Genomic DNA, 19,209 nt, shown 5'->3' on the forward strand with positions numbered 1-19,209 from the left:
TGCACTACAGATTATGTTCAGTTTTGTATTGTTCAATCTGGCACCTTTCATTTGTTTCAAGTTCTTATACAGAATAATTTCAGCTGTGCTTGTTCTGTGGTCTCAAATATCTTGTGAGCAGGTCTGCCTACTCTTTAAAACGATGTATTTAGGTACAGCTCATAAACACTGTGAAAAGATTGATTCTCCACTTGGGGGACTGGGCATCTGGCAAGTATTTCTAAAGCCTGTCTGGCATTTATCATACACTGAAGTTATCTTTAGTAACAGTATCAGCTACTCAGTCTGCTTGCTTACAGTCCAGCAGCATTTAAATTACAGTAAGATAATAAGATCCTAGTTAATTCTGCACAAAAAGAAAGAGAAAAAAACCCAAACCAGGAAACATTTACATAGTTAAAACAACATACATGACCTGTAATTAAGTGGGCTCAGTTCAAAACTCTGTGTTTTCCATTGCCCTTTCTGGTAATATAAAATAACAAAACTTTAGTGCAAACTAACAAGAGTCAAACCATCTGCCTAAATTGCATTAAGAAAAATATGGATCTGGCATCCTCTGGCATTGATTAGGGCTACTTCTAAAACTGGCTGGTATCTCCTCTAGATGCACAAACAGTTTTATCTTGTCTAAACACATTTGCCTTAAGGTTGGTTAGTTGATATTCAAGATGCTGCTGTAACTTTCAAGCAGAGATAGGCATATTGTTATTGACTTTTAAAATACTTTCTATTCCGGTTGCCTTCCTGTGCCACTCTCTGAGCAGACAAATACTAAGAGGATGGTTAATCTAAACTATATATATATATATATAATTTTAATCTATCTTCAAATTAATATAATTGTATAATGTTTTAACCAACTAGTATTTTGCTTTCCTCTTTTTAGAACACCCACAGTATATGAAATCTTTTTTTTTAATTTTAGAGACATATACCATGTGCAGCAGCAATTATTTCTCTTGCTGTTCCAAAGTATTTATTCATCTTTTTCACTGGGAGAATGAGAGAGTACAAATGCATCATCACTCTGTCTCAGTCTGCCTCTTGTTCATATCATATTTGCTCTTTACATATTTATTGGTTTTGGTGAGTTGTTGCATGTTCATTAGGTGGCAATAGTGAATATGATATTTTCCCACAAGAATTAGTGCTCTGTAATTTTCCCCCTTACTTCCATTTTCTCATCTTGAAAAAAGGGAAGATATCTCACAACAGGAAGAGAATGAGTAAAATTCAGAACTTCCTTGATACTATATGACATAAAAGAATTTATTCAGTTATTTTAGTTATACCTGCCTGCACATGTCTTGGAAGTTCCAGTTATTGTAACTATATTGCCATATTTCTGTTTCAATGTCCATCAGATTTCTGGTCCATAAACTGTGAAACTGAAGTTTAAGTTATTTCCATATTCATTCTTAGTTCAGTTCTCTATCCAAATTATAGTTAGTAAATACAGAACATGAAATCTGTGTACACAGAAAACTGTCAAAAGTATAGAAACATCTACATGTGTCAGAAAATGTCTAAGGAAACATTTTATACACAGTACAAGAATAAAATATAAACTGTTCATATAAGGCAGAAGGCTTTGAGATGTGTTGAGATGCAGATCAAAAGGTAGAACATCATTGGGCATTAAGAAGTCATAGTAAGTCAAACAAAAGAAATAAAATACGTTGGTTTGGATTATTTTCCTAAATTCTTCAAGTTATCATCATTTTGTCAAGAAACTGACAGGTAATTAATTTTCTTGCATTAAAATATGCTGTCTGTGTAAAACTAGTAATTTTACTTAGTGAATTCTAGGTGATGGAATGTGTTTGCTGTCCTCAACCTATCTAATTAATATAAATTATAACACATGCTTTTTCCAGTTATGTATTTCAGGAGACTTCAGTTCATATTTCTGCATACAATATTTGCAGTATGTAGCTTGAGTGATTCTGTGCATGTGTTTCTCAGCTACTCATTAAGTTCTTCATTTGGAATTTAAATACATGTTTGAATTCTGAACACAGAACTTATCTGGATAGAAGTCAAATGTGTTATGATTAAGCTTTGTTTTCTGCAGGAATGATCTCAGTTCTTATTTCTGCAGCACTGCTTTGCCTTGGTTCAGATCAAGTCTCTTACATGTGTCTGCAAAGGTGACCCATTTTCTCTACCTGTGCAGGGAGCAATTTTAACTGGCAGAGAAATTGATCCTTTCCTCCTTCAGTATTTAGAAGTTGTCTGGGAATCAGTCTTAACACAATACTTTGAAGAGTTAACAAAGCAGCCATAGGATCTAGTCCAAGTTACACCTTGAGGCCTGAAAGTCACTGAGAACAGTTTTTCATTCTACTGTCTAGAAAATGGATATGGCAATGGTTTCCAGTTGTCTTGGAAATGCTTCTACACTGTAATAGTGATTATTTATAAAATGTTTCCAAGATCTCCCTGTGAAAGGTGCCACGTTTCTTTTACTTCACTGTTCTGGCTCACTGAACATCTTTCAGAGGCAGTTTATTGTCTTTGTCCAAAACAGATCAAATCCTTTTGCACAGCATATATGAGCACTGGAAAATATGAAAGGAAGTGAAGACATTTTATGAGATTTGACATGGTCCAAGACTGATTACAAATTTATAATCCACTTGGGGGACTTTGCTGATTTCTTAAGCAGCTTGAGTAGTTTATGAACAGCATGCAATTTCATTGTGAATGTCAGATTAATGCTAGATGAATGCTTTAACCAAAATTTATGCTGTCTTGGGTCAATTTATTTAACCCACTGAGATGTTTTTAGACTCTGTTTCATGGTTTACATTACTAACTATGGAATATACATTCCCTTTCCTGACAGATTGACAATATACCCATTAAATTGAACACAGCAGCTATTTTGAGGGAGGGTGCCCTCTACCAGAGGAAATTGGAAGAGGAGCTCAAAAGGTAGGACCACACTCCACCTAAGATTGCTTTTCACATCCCTGCATTTAGGATATGAGCCACATCAAAGATAATTAAGAAAATTCCAGGTAAACTAAACTAATGGTTCTCTTGTAGGGCTTTCTATTCTATAAAAACAGTTGACAAAGGAAGAGAGAAGTGGATTGAAGTAGGCTGATGAAAAGGTCTACAGTAAAGTAATTCTTTTTGTGTAGATGCTGTACAGTGTTACTGTGTTCTGATTTAGCACTCTGGCTAGTGTTCACTTGCAAAGTCCAACAGGTATCACTTTTACATTTATTCCAATTCTCCAGACTAAATAATGACCTGAATACACATCTATTTCTGTGTCTTTTGTACAAGATGCATGTATATTAAGCCAAATAATTTCATACATCTCCATTTTCTTCAATGGTTGTGGTCAACTACATGCCAAGTTTGATACTTGAACTTGTTTATATGTAGATAACAATACCTGTCCATTTCTATCACAGTAAGATATAGCACACTAAGAATGTGCTGTTCCTTAAACCAAGATAAGCCAAGAGCTGAGAGTGACAGGAGGACATGTAGGGACAGTGTCCTCACTGGCAGCAGGACAGATTCAGGGACAGGCAGCAGGGTCAGCCAAGGGTGCTACAACAGTCTGGGCCAAGGTCCAGCCAGGAAGCCAAGTCAAGAAGGCAGGATCAACTTGGCCCCAGGCTGGGTGCAGGCTGATCTATGGAGCAGCTTAGGCAGGGACCAAGGCTGTTAGCCCAGGCTTAAATGTGTCTCCTGGGAAGAAACTGCACACACACCAACCAGGACTTTCCATGGCTCTTCCTCACACAGTTCTTTTCACTTCACTCCCATCCAGTGTTGACAGTCACACTGCAGCAGAGCTGTCTTTGAACACAAGCACTGAATCCAGGGTGTGGGGAAGGGGGGTAATGAGAGGTTGCAGGTCCGTTTGTGCATTTAGCACTCTAAGAAATCCTGACATAAGTATTCCTCCTTATTCAGCAACACAGGTTTTCAGAGGATGTTTACTGGGGAAAAGGTGACTCCTGGATGGCCACTGAAGGTTGTGTTTTACAGCTAGAATCACATAACATTTTCACTAAAAAACTTCACAAAGATAAAACTTATATCATGTTATCCTGCTTTAGTATTACTTCTAATCCACCTGGCTTAGCAGGCTAAGCACTAAATATTGATAGCATTTTAAGTCCTGGATAGACTGTCTAAGTTTGGATTTGATCTTTGGACCTAACAGTATTGGTTCATGCATCAGGATTTTAGCAGGTAGATATTAAACATCAGTCAGGTTCTGTTATCAGCTATTCACATATATTGAGGTTCTTCCATATTACATATGCTACTGTTCACTCTGGCTGGAAGAATTTGTTCCACTCAGCAAAGGAACCGTTCCCTGTAACTTGACACTATTTTATCTTAATGAGTTTTAATCTTCAGCTGCATTTAAGACAAAACAGATATATATATAGAAAGAGATAAATATAATATAGATATATATAGAAATAGATATATCACATGCATATGCATTGGGGAGCAGCAGTAAGAGGAAATTCACTCCATGTTTGTGTCTCTGCCCTAGTTATTGGCTCATTCCCTCCTCTGCTGCAGGACTTTCATGGGCCTGCTCCAGGGCTTTGCTATGTTTTTCTTTCTCAGCTGAGCACAAAAAATAGGAATGTGACTTTGTTTAAGAGCTGAATACTTCTTTGCCTCATTACAGCAATATTATTTAATTGACAAAATACAATATAGAAATAGTGTTAAGCAGAAGTTTTTTGTTCTCTGTGTTAAAGTGGACAAGAAGATTGTCAAAGAGGAAAGTTATTTGTTCTTTCAACCTCTAAGCAAAGCAGTCCTCTGAGAAAATGCACATCCTTTTACCTGTTTCTCTCTGCTCCTTATGAGAATCCATACTCAGCTAAAGTTTGCCCTCTCTTGGGGCTTTGTTTTACTGAAAACTTTCAGGTGCATGCTGTCATGCACTTTCTTCCAGTCTGGCTTTCTCAGGCTTTACACATAGTAGGAACACCTCTTAGACTGGAATTAAAAGACATCTGTCAAATGACTTTGTGATTCTGCCTTTTTTCTCTGCAGAGATCAAACACTTTCTATCAAAGGCTATGGAAATGCTTTACAAACCAAGGCAGGGCTACAAAGCCAGATCCCTGAAATAGTGTTCTCCTTTTTTCTCTCTTGCAGAGTTGAAAATTTGCAACAAGGGGCCGGAGACTCATCTGAATTCTTGGAATGGCAGAAACAGATGCGTGGAAAAGATTTGGAAGATCAACTGGCTGAAATAGAGTGTAGGAAGCTTCAAGGAAAACTGAGTTATGAAGAGGCAGTTCTAGCCCATCAGAATGTAACCCAAGAAAATAAGAAGAAAGCTGATCTATTGAGAGAAGAGGTAATACATACAGGGAGGCTCAAATTTTGCTGATTTCCAATCTGTGCAAATCACAGCACAGATGAGACCTGCTATTAGAGGTGTAAAATTCTATGCAGTGTCTTTACTCACTGGAGTCTGCAAACAAAGGGAAAAAGAGGGCTATAACTTCCAGATACAGCAATGCTGTACATGAAAGTACTTTTTACAAGTTTTTTTTTAATTTGATTAACATTTATGAAGTAAATTGAATAAAAGCAGAAGGTCAAAGAATGCTCCCCTATATTCTGTCATTATGCAAATCCTTTTTGAGCAAATACTGAGATACTAAGCACCATTAGCATTGAAATCAACAATATACAACTGGTTTTTTTTATCTTGTTAAAATGAGAGCCTCAAATATGAAAGCATTTGTTTTCTTAAACAGATGTAATTCAATTTACTTCATACTATCTGAAACATCTAGATTTCTTTTAGGTGAAAATTCAGACAGACAACCCTCTTTGGATCCATCTGTATGGAAAACTGCATATTTATGCCAAGAAATATTTTCACACTGTTTTCAGTCTGACAAATCACAGTTTCTCAAAATCATTGCTAGATCTTTCTGTTATTTTCACAACTCACATTACATTTCCCCAGTGCTTTTCTTATAAACTAAACAGGTGATCAAGGATCACCAAATAATACAGATTTTAAATTTTTCACAGCCACCATCACATTCTTTTTTATTTCTCCAGTTTGTTGCTATGCCCTGTAGGCCAGTACCTGTCTTTTGAGTATCTCAAAATGTCAGTGCAATGTCTCAGCAACATAAAATGAAACCACAAATGTACAAAATTTTCATAAAGAGCATGCTATAAAAGGAAAATTTGCTTAATGAGTTCCTTTTCTGTCCTATAAAACCTTTCAATCCTTTTTGGCATTGAGTCTTCATGTTTGTTTAGAAAGACTATAGCAAGAACTTAAAGTGAACTCTAGTGTACAACTGAACGTAGTATAATTGCTCATACTCATTCCAAAAGTATTGCAATTGTTATATTCACTTCAGAGCATATGTGTTTTATTTGTTAGTAGAAATGTCTCAAAATGAATAGATTTGGGGATGTGCAAATAAGACTTGCTCTAACCCAACCAATTCCACATAGTTCCCTTTGCTTGTCAACAAGCAGAGCATGTCATCCACATGCAGATCTCCAGATATTCACCAATGTTCAGCTGTCATGTTGACCTGCTTCCTCCTTTTAAAACTCTGGTCTTCCATCAAAAACAGGAAGAGCAGCAAGGAATCTAGTCTGAGAAAATCAATTTTCCTGCTCCTTCTTCCTTTCCTCTGACAAAGAAAGGAGCGTGGTACCCAAAAGTGGACTTGACATTACAGAGCTGTGGCTTGGGCCAAGAAGTTCCTGCAGGCGCACAACTAGCAGTATATTAGATTAAGCACACTTCTTGCTATCTCACAACCAGATCCAGAAATTACTCCTTCTGTCTGCTCTTGGAAACATGTAGGAGGGAATTATGGAAAGCAGCAGTACAAATGTCATGCAGGGCAGTTATGTGTAAATAAAACACAGAGAGGAGAGCTTAAATCTGGGACTCTTTCTTGACCCCAGCCATTGTCCTTTTCTACTTTAGTAGATGATGTAATAGTTTGAATTCAATTGTCCTTACCCTGTTTCAATGATTTGAGGCACTCAGATCACCACTTATCAGGAGTTGCATTCACCTGTTTGTTTGTGATTTAGAAAGCAGAGCTGATGCACCTGTGTGCAGAGAAACGTCTACAGGAACAGAAAGAAATGAAAGAGCTGGTGGAACAGGTCATGGAAGGACACAAGAATGTAAAGCAAGTAAAAGAAAAGATCCAGGAATACAAGCAACAGATAGGTATATATGTTGCCAGAAAAATGAGAGGTGATGCTAAATATCCCCAAACTACTTCATCTTTCTTTTAGTGGGCCAATTACAATTTTTATAGGAGGGAAAGTGAAATTGAGGGAAAGATCCAGGCTATACATTCCCATGAATGTATGAATGTGAGTTCAGGAATCAGCTGGCAATGGGCAGATCAGAAATTCTAAGCTACTGGTCATTGGAATTACTCTTAGTTTAAACAGGAGATATACATCACTAATGTTCTGCAACCAGTTTCCCTTCCATCTAAAAGTAGCACATGTAAATAATTCTACTTTTTTGTCAAATGCAGATGTCTCTGCTCATAAGGATTGAGACAGGCAAAGAGTGTTAGATACTCCAAAATGGACTAGCAGAGCCTACGAGCCTTTGCAATTCAGTCATTTCTAGGATATACATAGCTTGGAAGACTATGAATATTTTCTATTTTTTAATATCCTTTCATTAAGTAATAAAACAGTATGTACAAATGAGAGCAGAAATTACAAAGCAGTAATTCAAAGTGTCTGTGTATGTATATAGTACATTTATGTGCTGGATGGATGGTGGAGGTGGGAAGTACTCATTTGTTTCTTTAATGATTCCTCCCACCAATACCAGACTATTCCCTCAAGTACCTTTAGATCAGTATTATTATCATTATTCATTAAAGCACTTGAATTTTCCTCCAGATGGACTACTTGTTAAAATAGGCAAACAGCTAACTGAGATTAATTCTTATCTTTCAGTTCAGCAGGTTTGTGAGGAAAGTGGAGAACTCCTCCGGCAAGCTTTAGAAGAGCAGGAGGAGAAGAACAGGAAGAGATATGAACTCATTCAACAAATACGAGCTCTTGAGTCTGCACCTAGCATCAGACACAAGTTTGTTGATTTAACAGAGGTAAGCTCAAAAGGAAAAACTACTGGTTTTACATAAATGTGTACTGTATATGTTTCACACATTCAGAGGGATTGTGTACTGCAGATATATCACAGTCTGGATGGATGAAGTACAAAGTGACCTCATCTCATACATGTTGTATTTTGTCATAGTGCATGACAAAAGTTACATGTGAAATGGGACATTGACAAAGTCTATAAAATGAAAATTTTATCAAGAAGAATATTCTGATGGGAAGTGAAATCTTATTCCTCTTGAACCTTTTTTGAATTTTGCCAATGGGATCTGGGTTTCCCAATATCTCAGAAAAAGAGTCTGGACAATGATTACAAGATGTTCTGTGCATCTTCACAAATTCAAAGATTTGTCAGTCAGAGTAAGAACTGAATCAACACAAAGTTTGGACTCATGTATACTTAGTTATATTGCAGTGGCGATGGCCATGGTAATTAACAAGATTGATTTCATTTGCTTTCAAAACTGTCAATATTCAAGTATATGAAAGAGATTGTCAAGAGAAACCAAAATCTTCTGAGCTGTTACAATTCTGTGTAAATGACTTGTGTGTGTCTATAATTTATAATAACTGTATTAACTGTATCTCAAACTTCTTGGACTTGCTGTTGATGCACAACAACTCATATGCCTGGGAGTGGGCTCTGCAATGGCCAGACTTAGGTAGCAATCCAGGAATCTGTTATCTTATTTGTTAACTTAATCAGAAGCAGATTAGCAGATTGGACGTAAGAAATACATTTTTTACAATGAGTGTGATGAACCACTGGCACAGGTTGTCCAGAGAAGTTGTGGATGCCCCTTCCCTGGAAGTGTTCAAGGCTGGGCTGGATGGGGCTTGAAGCAACCTGATCAGGAGGATGTTCCTGGCCATGGCAGGGCTTTTGGACTGATCTTTAAGGTCCCTTCCAATTCAAATTGTTCTGTGCTTCTGTATCACAGCTTCACTGTTCCATCATACTGACTATTACAGGAGCACTCTAATGAATTGGCACACTTTTGGTGATAGCTTGCCCTGGTTTTCTTTCTACAAAAGGATTTTTCAGGCTTAGTACAATTAAGTATTTGTCCATAAAATTCCTGTTCGTTTTCCTAATTTTTAAAGTACCAGTTCTTCCCTTCATGGTACTTTAGTTGCTTGAATACCAGCAGTATCTACTGCATGAGTGTAGAACTTATTTTAGGAACCACTTCACTGGCTTCACTGAGTATTTTTGAAATGCAGACACTCAAAAAATTCAGCTTCTACCACTCTATGCCTCGAGCAAATTCTCTTTCCTAAACATGTTTGATGTCTGCTTGTCATGCTCAAACACTGCCACTGAGATAGACAGATAGGTAGATAGATAGATATAGATATATATACCCTGTTGCAAAACATTTCCCTTTCACTTCCTATGAATACAACTCTATGGTCATTTCAAGTTTAATGGTGAACTTGAAAGAAAGGAAAAGTATATATAAGAGCAAGGGCCTAAAACTGAAAGCCTTCACAAAGCTGTTTGGAAATGATCCATCTTTCTTTGCAAACTAAAGTGCAGAAGTCTCACTTTAGATCTCAGCATCTCATTATCACTCACATTGCAAAGTGGCTATTAAAAAGCCATCATTAAACATTCCAGTTCAAATATTTTAAATTTGGGCATTAGGATCTGAATTTTCTGGGTATGAAGCATTGTATAGTCCTAATAATTTCAGATTAAATTATAGATCAAATGCATACTTTAGAAATAGATAAATACAAAAAAAATGCATATTTTTAGTGTAAAGTCTGTTCTGGTTTCAGCCATTAAAAAATTACTTTTATACATTTTAAAAATTCAAAAGCCTAATTAAAACCAAAAGTCAAGTAGATTTTTTTTTTGAGAGCAAATATATTGTATCTATTATTAATCCTCTATATATTTCTCAATGCTTTTTCTTTAAATGTTTTATGAAAGGTATGCTCTAGATTTTAAAACCAGCTTTTAAATATCAGTTAGTTTAGGACCACCCCTATATTTCTGGAAATCAGAATATATTCAGTGTGAATTGGAACACAGTCAAAATATTCTGGTTTTACTCATTTAGTCTCCCCTTGGTATTTACAGTGTTATTTAAATCTATATTTTGTGTTCTCTAGACTGGTGGCCATGGTTTATTTGGTGAAATGTCAGTAGTGGAACTACGTGAACGCCTCGCCCTACTCAAGGAAGCACAGAAGGCAGCAGAGGAAGAGAAGAGAGATCAGATAATTCATGAAAAACAAGCTAAGGAACAACTTATTCTAGACAAACTGGACCAGATTTCCCAATTCAGAGCAGAACTTGGACGAGCAGCTGCTTTCAAGTGAGTATAAAACAGCATGTGACATTTAAGACATTGCAACTTTGTTAATATTTTGCCAGCCCTTGAGAAGAAGAACAAGTAGAGAGCAAAATACAGCCCTTCTGTACTTTTGTCAAGGATTACGCTGGGGCCAGGATTTCCTTTTAATTCTTGAAAATAATTTTCATCAGATTTAACAAATCTTTTTCATCATTTATGGTTGAAGACATCCCATAGGCTGGTGTTGACAGTATTGCCCCGGGATTCAGAGCCAATAATATAAATTCAGAAAGAAGTTTTGCCTTTCTTCTGTTCCTTTTCAGCTAATCAGAAGTAATTTGATGTTATGAGAATAATTCTAGCTTGACACTTAAAGTTATTCCTCATTCTCATCTAAACCAATATTAGAGCTGTGTTTTTCTTCCTTGAATTTCATCTGTAATGTTAAAAGGAAGGAATTATTCTAGAAGTTAAAAATATTTTAGGAAGATTTTTTGATAGCAATAATGAGTTATAAATTAAATACATTATAGCACTAGATCAAAAAGAAGTTCTTTGCTTACAGACTGAGCAAATTTTGCATTCATGACTAATATTTATTATTCATTATCAAATTTATTAATCGTTGTCATAAAGGATACCTAACCATCACAGATGCTTCACATATGCAGAAGAAAGGTCCCTTCCACAAGGGTTTTAAAATCTAAGTTAATGCTATTAACAAATAAAGCTGAGCAGGAAGAAAGCCTGTGGAAAAGTATACAACATGGCACACCTCTTGCTCTTACACCATTTTTACTGCATCTTAAATATTTGCCACTTTTTTCTTTCAAATTGTCTTTTGTCTTTTCCCTTTTGTGGCTTTGAGAGGTAAGTCCTTGTCTTGCCATATTTATTTTGCAAACTGATGTTCAGGCTGACGTTCAGAAGGCATATTCTATCAGGCTACAAACACATGTTTTTAGACATGTCTTAGATTCACATTTATTGCCAAAGGTGGCTTCTCAGAGTTCAATTCATGTTAATCATTTATCATTCAATTCTACATCTCAGTTACAGAAGGCAGTATTGATGTATACCTTTAGTTTTCACTCTTCTCAGCTGTAATTTGGTTTGTTGCTGATAGCCAGTCTCCAAAGACTGGAGTTGTACTATGTTAGTGCTTGAGAAGAGAGTTTAATGTATTTAATGAATCAATAACTGCAGCTGCAGTGGATAGACTCCACAGAGCAGTGACCTTCTTTTCTATGGCATGTATCAAGAAAAGATTTTAAGATTTAAGAACCTGAAATGGAGTTGGAGCTAGAAATATACTCTCATTGCTAAACAGTCAGTATTGAGAAAGCCTGTGGGAATAACTCAAGCCACTGCTTTCCACTAGAGAGGCAAACTAAGCATTAAGAACTTGTGTACTACATAAAACCTGTTTCACTGGTACCCGCTTAAAGAATCATCTGTTCTAGATGTGCAGTTTGTGAATTTTCTATAGGGCTGGGTTCTTTTAAACTAGAATCTTTGGCTCAATTCAGAACTAAAACTGTTCTGATCCTGGAATAAGCTGTGCTTGAATGAGAAACTTTGATTCACTTTTTGTTCTGTCATGTGAAATGCTTTTTAGAACAGACCAACATGCCAAAGATAGTAGAATCCAAATTAAATTATACACTAAATTTCAAGCCTCTGACTCAATCAGTCAATCTGGTCAGATTCTTGGTAAGTTACACAGTAATTTTAATGGAGCCCTGTCTGCTTTCTAAATTAAGAAATATAATGTTTCATTATAGATGTTAGAAGGCATTTTCCTTTCATGGTTCCTAGGCAATTTATGTATGCATACAATTTATGTATATGTTGGAAGTAATTCCTATAAGAAGGCATCATCATAGTACACTAAAAATGTCGTTCTTTGGAAGTGTATTTCATGCATTTTCATACAGAATCCAAATCTCTGGTGTTATTTTTGTTAATACAGAAATATGGCATGCTGGCTATGGCATTTACAAATGCTAGACTCTTCCATGCAGTTTTTATTTCTCTCAATAGAAATTATGGGCTTTGTGCATTAAACCTTATTTGCAGATCTTGAATCCTGAAATACCTCTCAAACCAGTGTGAGTGATTGTTTGGGTTCTATTCTTGATATACTGCACAGGAGGTGTAAAAAGCTAATTTTCATGTTTACAGAATTGATTCATCGTTATAGGGATAGCAAGCAAATCTTGCCAATGGTCCTCAGAAGTTAGCCTTATGCATCAATATAAAATTATGTGTTACATACTAAATTGCATTATGTTGAAGGCTACTACTAATCAGCTAAAGGATGGCAGCCAAACTATGCTAAACACCTGCTTTAGTGACAGCTGGAGCTTAATCAAGTCCCTACCAAGCAGGTTCCTTTCAATAACATTCACAGTCATACATCAACACAAAAGAAGCACGTTGTGCAAGCATATAATGAGCTATATTAAACAAAATAGGAAATGGAACATGAAAAATTACAGAGACATTGGCCTTTAATAGACTGCAAGCTGTGGCATCTATCACAGCAATGGCTTTGTGAGTGCTTGCAGGGTGGTACATACACTGGACATCCCTTTAATTGCTAGAATTTCACACAGTTTGAAAATCAGCACTGTCATTTGAAGTGGACAAGCAATTCTGCTGTCAGCTCAAGCACCAGCAGAGTTGTGTGTGTTTGAATACAGGTTAATGTGTTCATATGACATGCCAGTGTACTTGAGATACAACTCCCTTTCATTCAGTAAGGGACATGTATTACTGCCATCAGTCTGATGCCCTAAGGGTCACACAATAGTTCAAACCATTGCTCTGAGGCTCCCTCCATCCACATTATCTGTGGTTTGGGGGAAGAGTTACTTTGTGCTGCACTCAAGGTCTGGAACTGCAAGTTCTCACCCTTCACGTGGTTTAAAGCTGTCAGAGGAGAGCAGGACTGATCCTCCCTGAGTTCCTTGTGTGGGAGGAAGATGTACAGACTGCCACCAAGGCATGAGTTCCCTGGATGCCCATCTCACACTGTGGTAATGCTGTGGCACACTGGGCTCCCAGCACTGCGTTACAAATGATGGAGTGTTTGCCAAGATGGCAGAGCAATCCTTTCTCTGCCTGCCACTGCCAGGGCTCAAACCCCTCCCTGACAAGGGGCATCAACCACACACACGGAGAGAAACCCCTCTCTTGGCCTGAGCTGGGGAAGGCTGGGCATCGTGTGAAGGCAGCCAGAGCAGGAAAATGAGGAGAAGGAGAAAAAGGAGGAGGTAATGAGTTCTTCACTATCATTGAAACAAAAGGGGGAGATTTATCAGTAATGATGAATCAGAAATATGAAGATGTGAAGAGAAGCTGTAAAAAAAAAAGACAGGCTTTTCTCAATGGTGGCCACTGAAGGGACAAGAGGAGTATCAGGAAACACTTTTTACTGTGGAGATGACCAAGCATTGGCACAGATTGGCCAGAGAGGTGGTGGAATCTCCATCCTTGGAGGTGTTCAAAAGCCATCTGGACACAGACCGGGCCATGGAGCTCAAGTGGCTCTGCTTAAGCAGATGGGGTGGTCAAGATGACCCCCAGAGGTCCCTTCCAGACTCTGCCACTCTGTGATTCAGTGACTGAACTTTGATTATGCAACTTCAACTTCATTTTTACTTCACATGAGGAAAACATTGCTATGAATAACAATCATTTCCCCACCTAAAATTAAGTGCTTAATAAGTTAATTTTTTTTGGAAGGGAGGCAGATTTTGAGTGCTTAAATCACTCACATTAGTACAAAACAATAATCAGTCTAATAGTGTAGTGGTCTTAAATGTCAAAATAGTGACTGTCTTAATAGTGAACTGTTAACAATTAGACACATTCACTTTGCTAACCGCAGTAACTTAGAATTACATGGTGTAGGACAGAAAAAGGCAAGGAACTGTGAAGTACAGACAGCCCTTATAGACTGAGGCTATAAGAAACTCTTTTTTTAATTGTTATTTGCACTATAAGCAATTCTCTTTTTAAAAAAATATTTGTGTTTTTGCACGAGACTCCTTTTTGTAAGGAGTCCTCCTACAAGTATTGAGTCAGTTAAGAGCTGACTACAGCTCTTACATACATCTATCTCTTTATGCTTTTGATAGAAAGCTGGAGTTTGAAAATGTAAATGAAGAGCCAAATGTAGATTATAGGAGGAAACTTCAGTGCAAATCTTCAAATTTCCCATTTTTTAAATAGCTGAGAAGAATTTTCATTAATTATCACCTAATTTTCTATTGATCTGGAGAGGAAGAGGTGACAGAGATCATAAGAGGTCACATGAGGTGACAGAGATCATAAGAGGTCACATGAGGTGACAGAGATCATAAGAGGTCACATGAGGTGACAGAGATCATAAGAGGTCACATGAGGTGACAGAGATCATAAGAGGTTTTTCTATCCTGAGCCCTCAAAGTTCTCAACTGATGACTGAAAACCAGAATTTTAAAATTTCTTTTTTCATTCCTTCCTCTCTTGGAGTTTCTGTTATGATATGGTGTGGCATCTGAAAATCTATGGGATTGGCAGCATTAGTGGCAGGAATAGTGCAGATGACTGGCACAAGACTACATTTAGAAGAGGAATGAATATTCTGGAAATATTCATTCAATATATTAATATTTACAATATTAATATAGAAGCAGCTGCTGCTGCTTCTTGATGTTAAACCTCTTGCTATATTTCCTTTTAATTGTATTTACAAGAATCTGGATTTGCATGTAAGGAAAGATTTTGTTGTTTATTCTCACGGACAAGATTTAATCATCAAGTATTTACTTAAAACTGCACTGTTATGTTCTCCTTTATGCTTTGGAATGCAATGCCTTTATACAGTGCAAATAGAAATAAACCATGTCCTCAATTAGATTAAGTGATAGCACACAATTTTTAGATTTACAATATAGTGTTAAAATGAATCTCAGTGTAGCAGAGTATATCACAGTGCTAAAGAGGATAAGGAAACATTATCCTAACCAGATAGCATGACACATGGAGCAGAGGGGTTGAGGGAGAGTCTCAGGAAAAGTAATTGGAAATGAGAAGCCAAGCTTAATTGTGTCCCTTACTTAGAGTTCACAGTCACATTTCAGAATGTGACACAGGTCATATTTCCCCTTCATCCAGTTCCTAAGGATTTGGGGACCTCTAGTCTGGAATGGCTGCACTGAAGAAAACTTGTTATCACAGAGAGTTTCCTATAAGCACAGATAAAGCTAACAAGGCAGGCAAAAGCCATCTCTCCCAAGATGAAAGAAGTGTTTGGATCCCTGATACAGACACAAAGGCAAATTGGTGGGTTTAGCATCAGAAGGTACTTCTTCCTTCTTCTCCATCTGCCAGCTTCTTGAGAAGTGTCTTCTACTGAAACCACCCAAGATTTAAGGAAAGAGCTCAGTTGTAAAGCATTTCTTTTCAAAAGGCAACTTGTCTGTAAAACTAGCCCTGCCACTGACAGAATGAGAGCTACAGAATCAGTGGACAGTGCCCCAGTGCACTCTGCTCTGGGTCATTTGGAGTCTTTATTTGGTTTCCAATAAAAGCAAGTGCCATGTTGCACCACTGCAACATAAAAAGACATTTTATAAAACTATCCTTTGCCAGCTGCTCCTAGCAGATCTAACATGGCTGTACAATTGTGTACATTCCTTGGAAGATCTGACACTTCCTTTAGCTCTGAATTTATTCCAGAGAATCATACAGCTGCTCGTGACTTAATATTAACTCTACAATTTGATCTTACTAAGCTTAATTTGAGGGCAATGTTGAATAAAAGAGAAAGTTGGATATTGAGTGAGTCACTCTGGTGTAACTTACATGGAGAAGTTATGAATAAATTGGACCAATTGGGTGAAAATATGTAAAACCAGATGAAATGTAAATCCCAGGGGACAGAAAATTGGCTACAATAGAAGGGGGGAAAGGAAGACTATCCAATAATGTCTTTGGTATGCCTTACTTTTAGGCTGCACATGCTGCTATCAATTTATGCTCACACAGAGCAACTAACCTTAATTAATACATCACCATCCCATTGATTCTGTATCTGGGCATTGGGATTACACAGAAAAAAATCTTTTATTTGCCAAGGAATACAGCAATCTAGAGGAATACTAATGATCATATAAGGCAAACTCCATAGTTCACACAAGCAAAGACCTGCACTATTATCCCAGGTTTTGCACATTGTTTTTCTAAAGAATGTCATGTCAGGCTTGAAATACTTAAGATATTGTCATCATAGCATCCTGTGGGAAAAATTATTTGATGTGGTTTAGTAATGCTATTCTGTAAAACACAAGAGGCAAATTGTGAGTACCACCTGCAAGTTATATTTATATGATTTAAATCTCTTTTGAGTCTAACTGGTTCTCAGAAGCAAGAGCAAATTCTTAATTACCAAGGTAATATGTGCTCAGATGGACTTATTCTGTGGGATGATAATATTTTACCTTCTCATTGTTTCTTTTTGATTTCTCAGGCAAGAAGAAAAGAAAAAGTCCCAGCCTGGTGAAAGGCCCATGAAAGATGAACGCATTTTAAACCTGCAGAAGAAGATTGTAGAGAAAACAATGGAGCGTAAAAAGCAAGCAGGACTCTTGAAGATTAGCCCCCAGAAAACCAGAATCGTGCCAAGCAAGGTCTGGTTATTACATAAGGAGAAAAGATCTGCAATAGACCTGCTGTTCACAGACCTTTGCTCAAGTGCCAGCACTGGCAAGGGGGCAGAGGCAGATGGTGCCGTCCATGGCTGCCAATAACAACACCCTGCCCCCTGCCTAGGCACCGTTTCTCCAGCCTGGCCTTGACCTCACCTTCTTTTCCCACGTTCTGCTGCCACAAAGCAGGACTCATCCATTCAACACCTGCCTTCCCACTCTTACCACCATGCTGGTTTATCTCGGCTGTTTGAGGGGCCTGGAAAGGCCCGGAGCGGCCTTGGGGCAGCCCGCGTATCGAAGGACGAGAAGAGGCTTCAGTTCTTCTTTTGGTTTTTATGTTTATTAATTGTTTATCTAAAAGATGTTCTTTCAGCCACCAGAGATCTGCACAGCAGTCAGCCATGGGCACACTGTGTCGTCCCCCTGACCGCCACGTATCTTTATACCCCTTGCTACGTATACAATATTTATCATTTTTCCCCAATACCATCTATTGTTATAACTCGGTGTACTCTTAGTAATAACCAATCCAAAGGTGCCACCGTGGCCAAAGAAGATGGAGGAGAAGAGGAAGAAGAAGGAGGACAGGACACACCCCAATTCCTCCATCTTACTCCTCCAAACCCCCCTGTACATAAATCCTGAACCCTGTGTCTCACCCTCTAATTAACCAATCCCTTCACCATTCACCCCGGTGAAGCCCTCATCCTTGTCGTCTCCTGTGTAGGGTTAAAATCCAGCTACCAGACATTTCTGGCAACATTCCAGGACTCCCGAGCCCCCCAAGCTGGTCTCGGAGGCTCAGCATCTCAGGACTGAGATCTTGAGATCCGACACCACCACACACTCATCCCACCAAGGCAGCACCTGACCCCATCTCCACCTCTGGTCTTTCCCAGCTTCCTGTCACACCATACTAGGATGCTCACCCCCCTCCCACCCAAGGCATGTTACAGTTTATCATTCCCATGGTTTTGTGGAGAGTTGCACCAGTGTTTAAGTCATCTTAAACTGGGAAGCCCACTCTGCTTGCTTTTCTGTTCATCATGCCAAGCTTGATGCTAACAAGTTTCCCAGTCATGTGAGCAAACAAACTGTGTTGTCAGCCAGCAGGATTATCAAATAGAAGTTTAGTGCATTTGCTAAAGAGAACCACTGTAACACCTGCAGTCTGACCATCTCTCTGTTCTTCCTGCAGGATTCTTTTCAATGGAACCATTGGAAAGAACTGGAAGAGAGTCGGGAAAGACAGTTCAGAATGCTTCAGCATGGCTTTATGGACAGAGAGGCAGTTCAGAAAAAGGAGCTCATTGCAGCAGCAAGAACTGGAGCCAAAGCCTGTATACTGCGCTCTGATCTAAAATAAAATACATTTGGAACAAATCCAGGCCTGCTGGAAATATCCCAGTGTACCTATTTACTACAAGGTTGAGTTTTATTCTTATTTCACCTTTACAGTGTGATTAGAAAAATGTGAGTCTTACAGGCACAATAGAATAAAAATGTGCGGGGAGGTTGTAATATCATTTAATTTTTTATGTTCTTTTATAATGATAAAATGATTAATTATATAAGGATTTTTTTTCTGCTAGCATCAAAAGCTTTAAGAAATTGAAATTTAATCATCAGAGCTCCTACAGCATAATGGCAAATATCTGTGTAAGAATGTCAAGACCTGTATTTCTGGTTTGTATACTATGCAATGGTTTGCTACACTCATTTTTCCAAAAGAATAAAAATGAGGGCAAACCCCAGGGAATATTTGTTTACATTATGCATCTTTTCAGAAGGCATGGTCAGCCTAAGTTCCAAACATATCTTCTTACATGACAGTAACTAAGTAAGAGGATTGCCAGTTTCAACACTGTTTTAGAGGATGAGGGAAGAACTGTTTAGAAGGTTCAGAGAATGTGAAAGCCTCCAGAAGCAGAAGTCTGGATTCATTGACCCAGGCAGGCCATTCCTCTATTTGCAGACATAAATTTCTTCAGTCTTAAAACAGTAAAAGGAGAAAATAACATTGATCTCTTTAGGGAGCTGCTTCCACAAAA

The 19,209-nt window shown here is 37.8% G+C and overlaps 1 protein-coding gene across 1 annotated transcript in view; it reads left to right on the forward strand.

Annotated features, from left to right (window-relative positions):
* Positions 1-18,824, forward strand: part of CFAP99 (cilia and flagella associated protein 99) — a 53,905-nt gene extending 35,081 nt beyond the window's left edge. Inside the window, exons 10-16 of the mRNA XM_064710210.1 lie at positions 2,852-2,940; positions 5,158-5,362; positions 7,087-7,228; positions 7,984-8,135; positions 10,273-10,478; positions 16,978-17,137; positions 18,357-18,824. Of these exons, the coding sequence (XP_064566280.1) occupies positions 2,852-2,940; positions 5,158-5,362; positions 7,087-7,228; positions 7,984-8,135; positions 10,273-10,478; positions 16,978-17,137; positions 18,357-18,524 (1,122 nt within the window). The 3' untranslated portion in view covers positions 18,525-18,824. The remainder of the gene's footprint in view (positions 1-2,851; positions 2,941-5,157; positions 5,363-7,086; positions 7,229-7,983; positions 8,136-10,272; positions 10,479-16,977; positions 17,138-18,356) is intronic.
* The last annotated feature ends 385 nt before the right edge of the window (positions 18,825-19,209 follow it).

The sequence above is a fragment of the Zonotrichia leucophrys genome, chromosome 4 (genome assembly GCF_028769735.1).
Source record: "Zonotrichia leucophrys gambelii isolate GWCS_2022_RI chromosome 4, RI_Zleu_2.0, whole genome shotgun sequence".
NCBI classification, from domain to species: Eukaryota; Metazoa; Chordata; class Aves; order Passeriformes; family Passerellidae; genus Zonotrichia; species Zonotrichia leucophrys.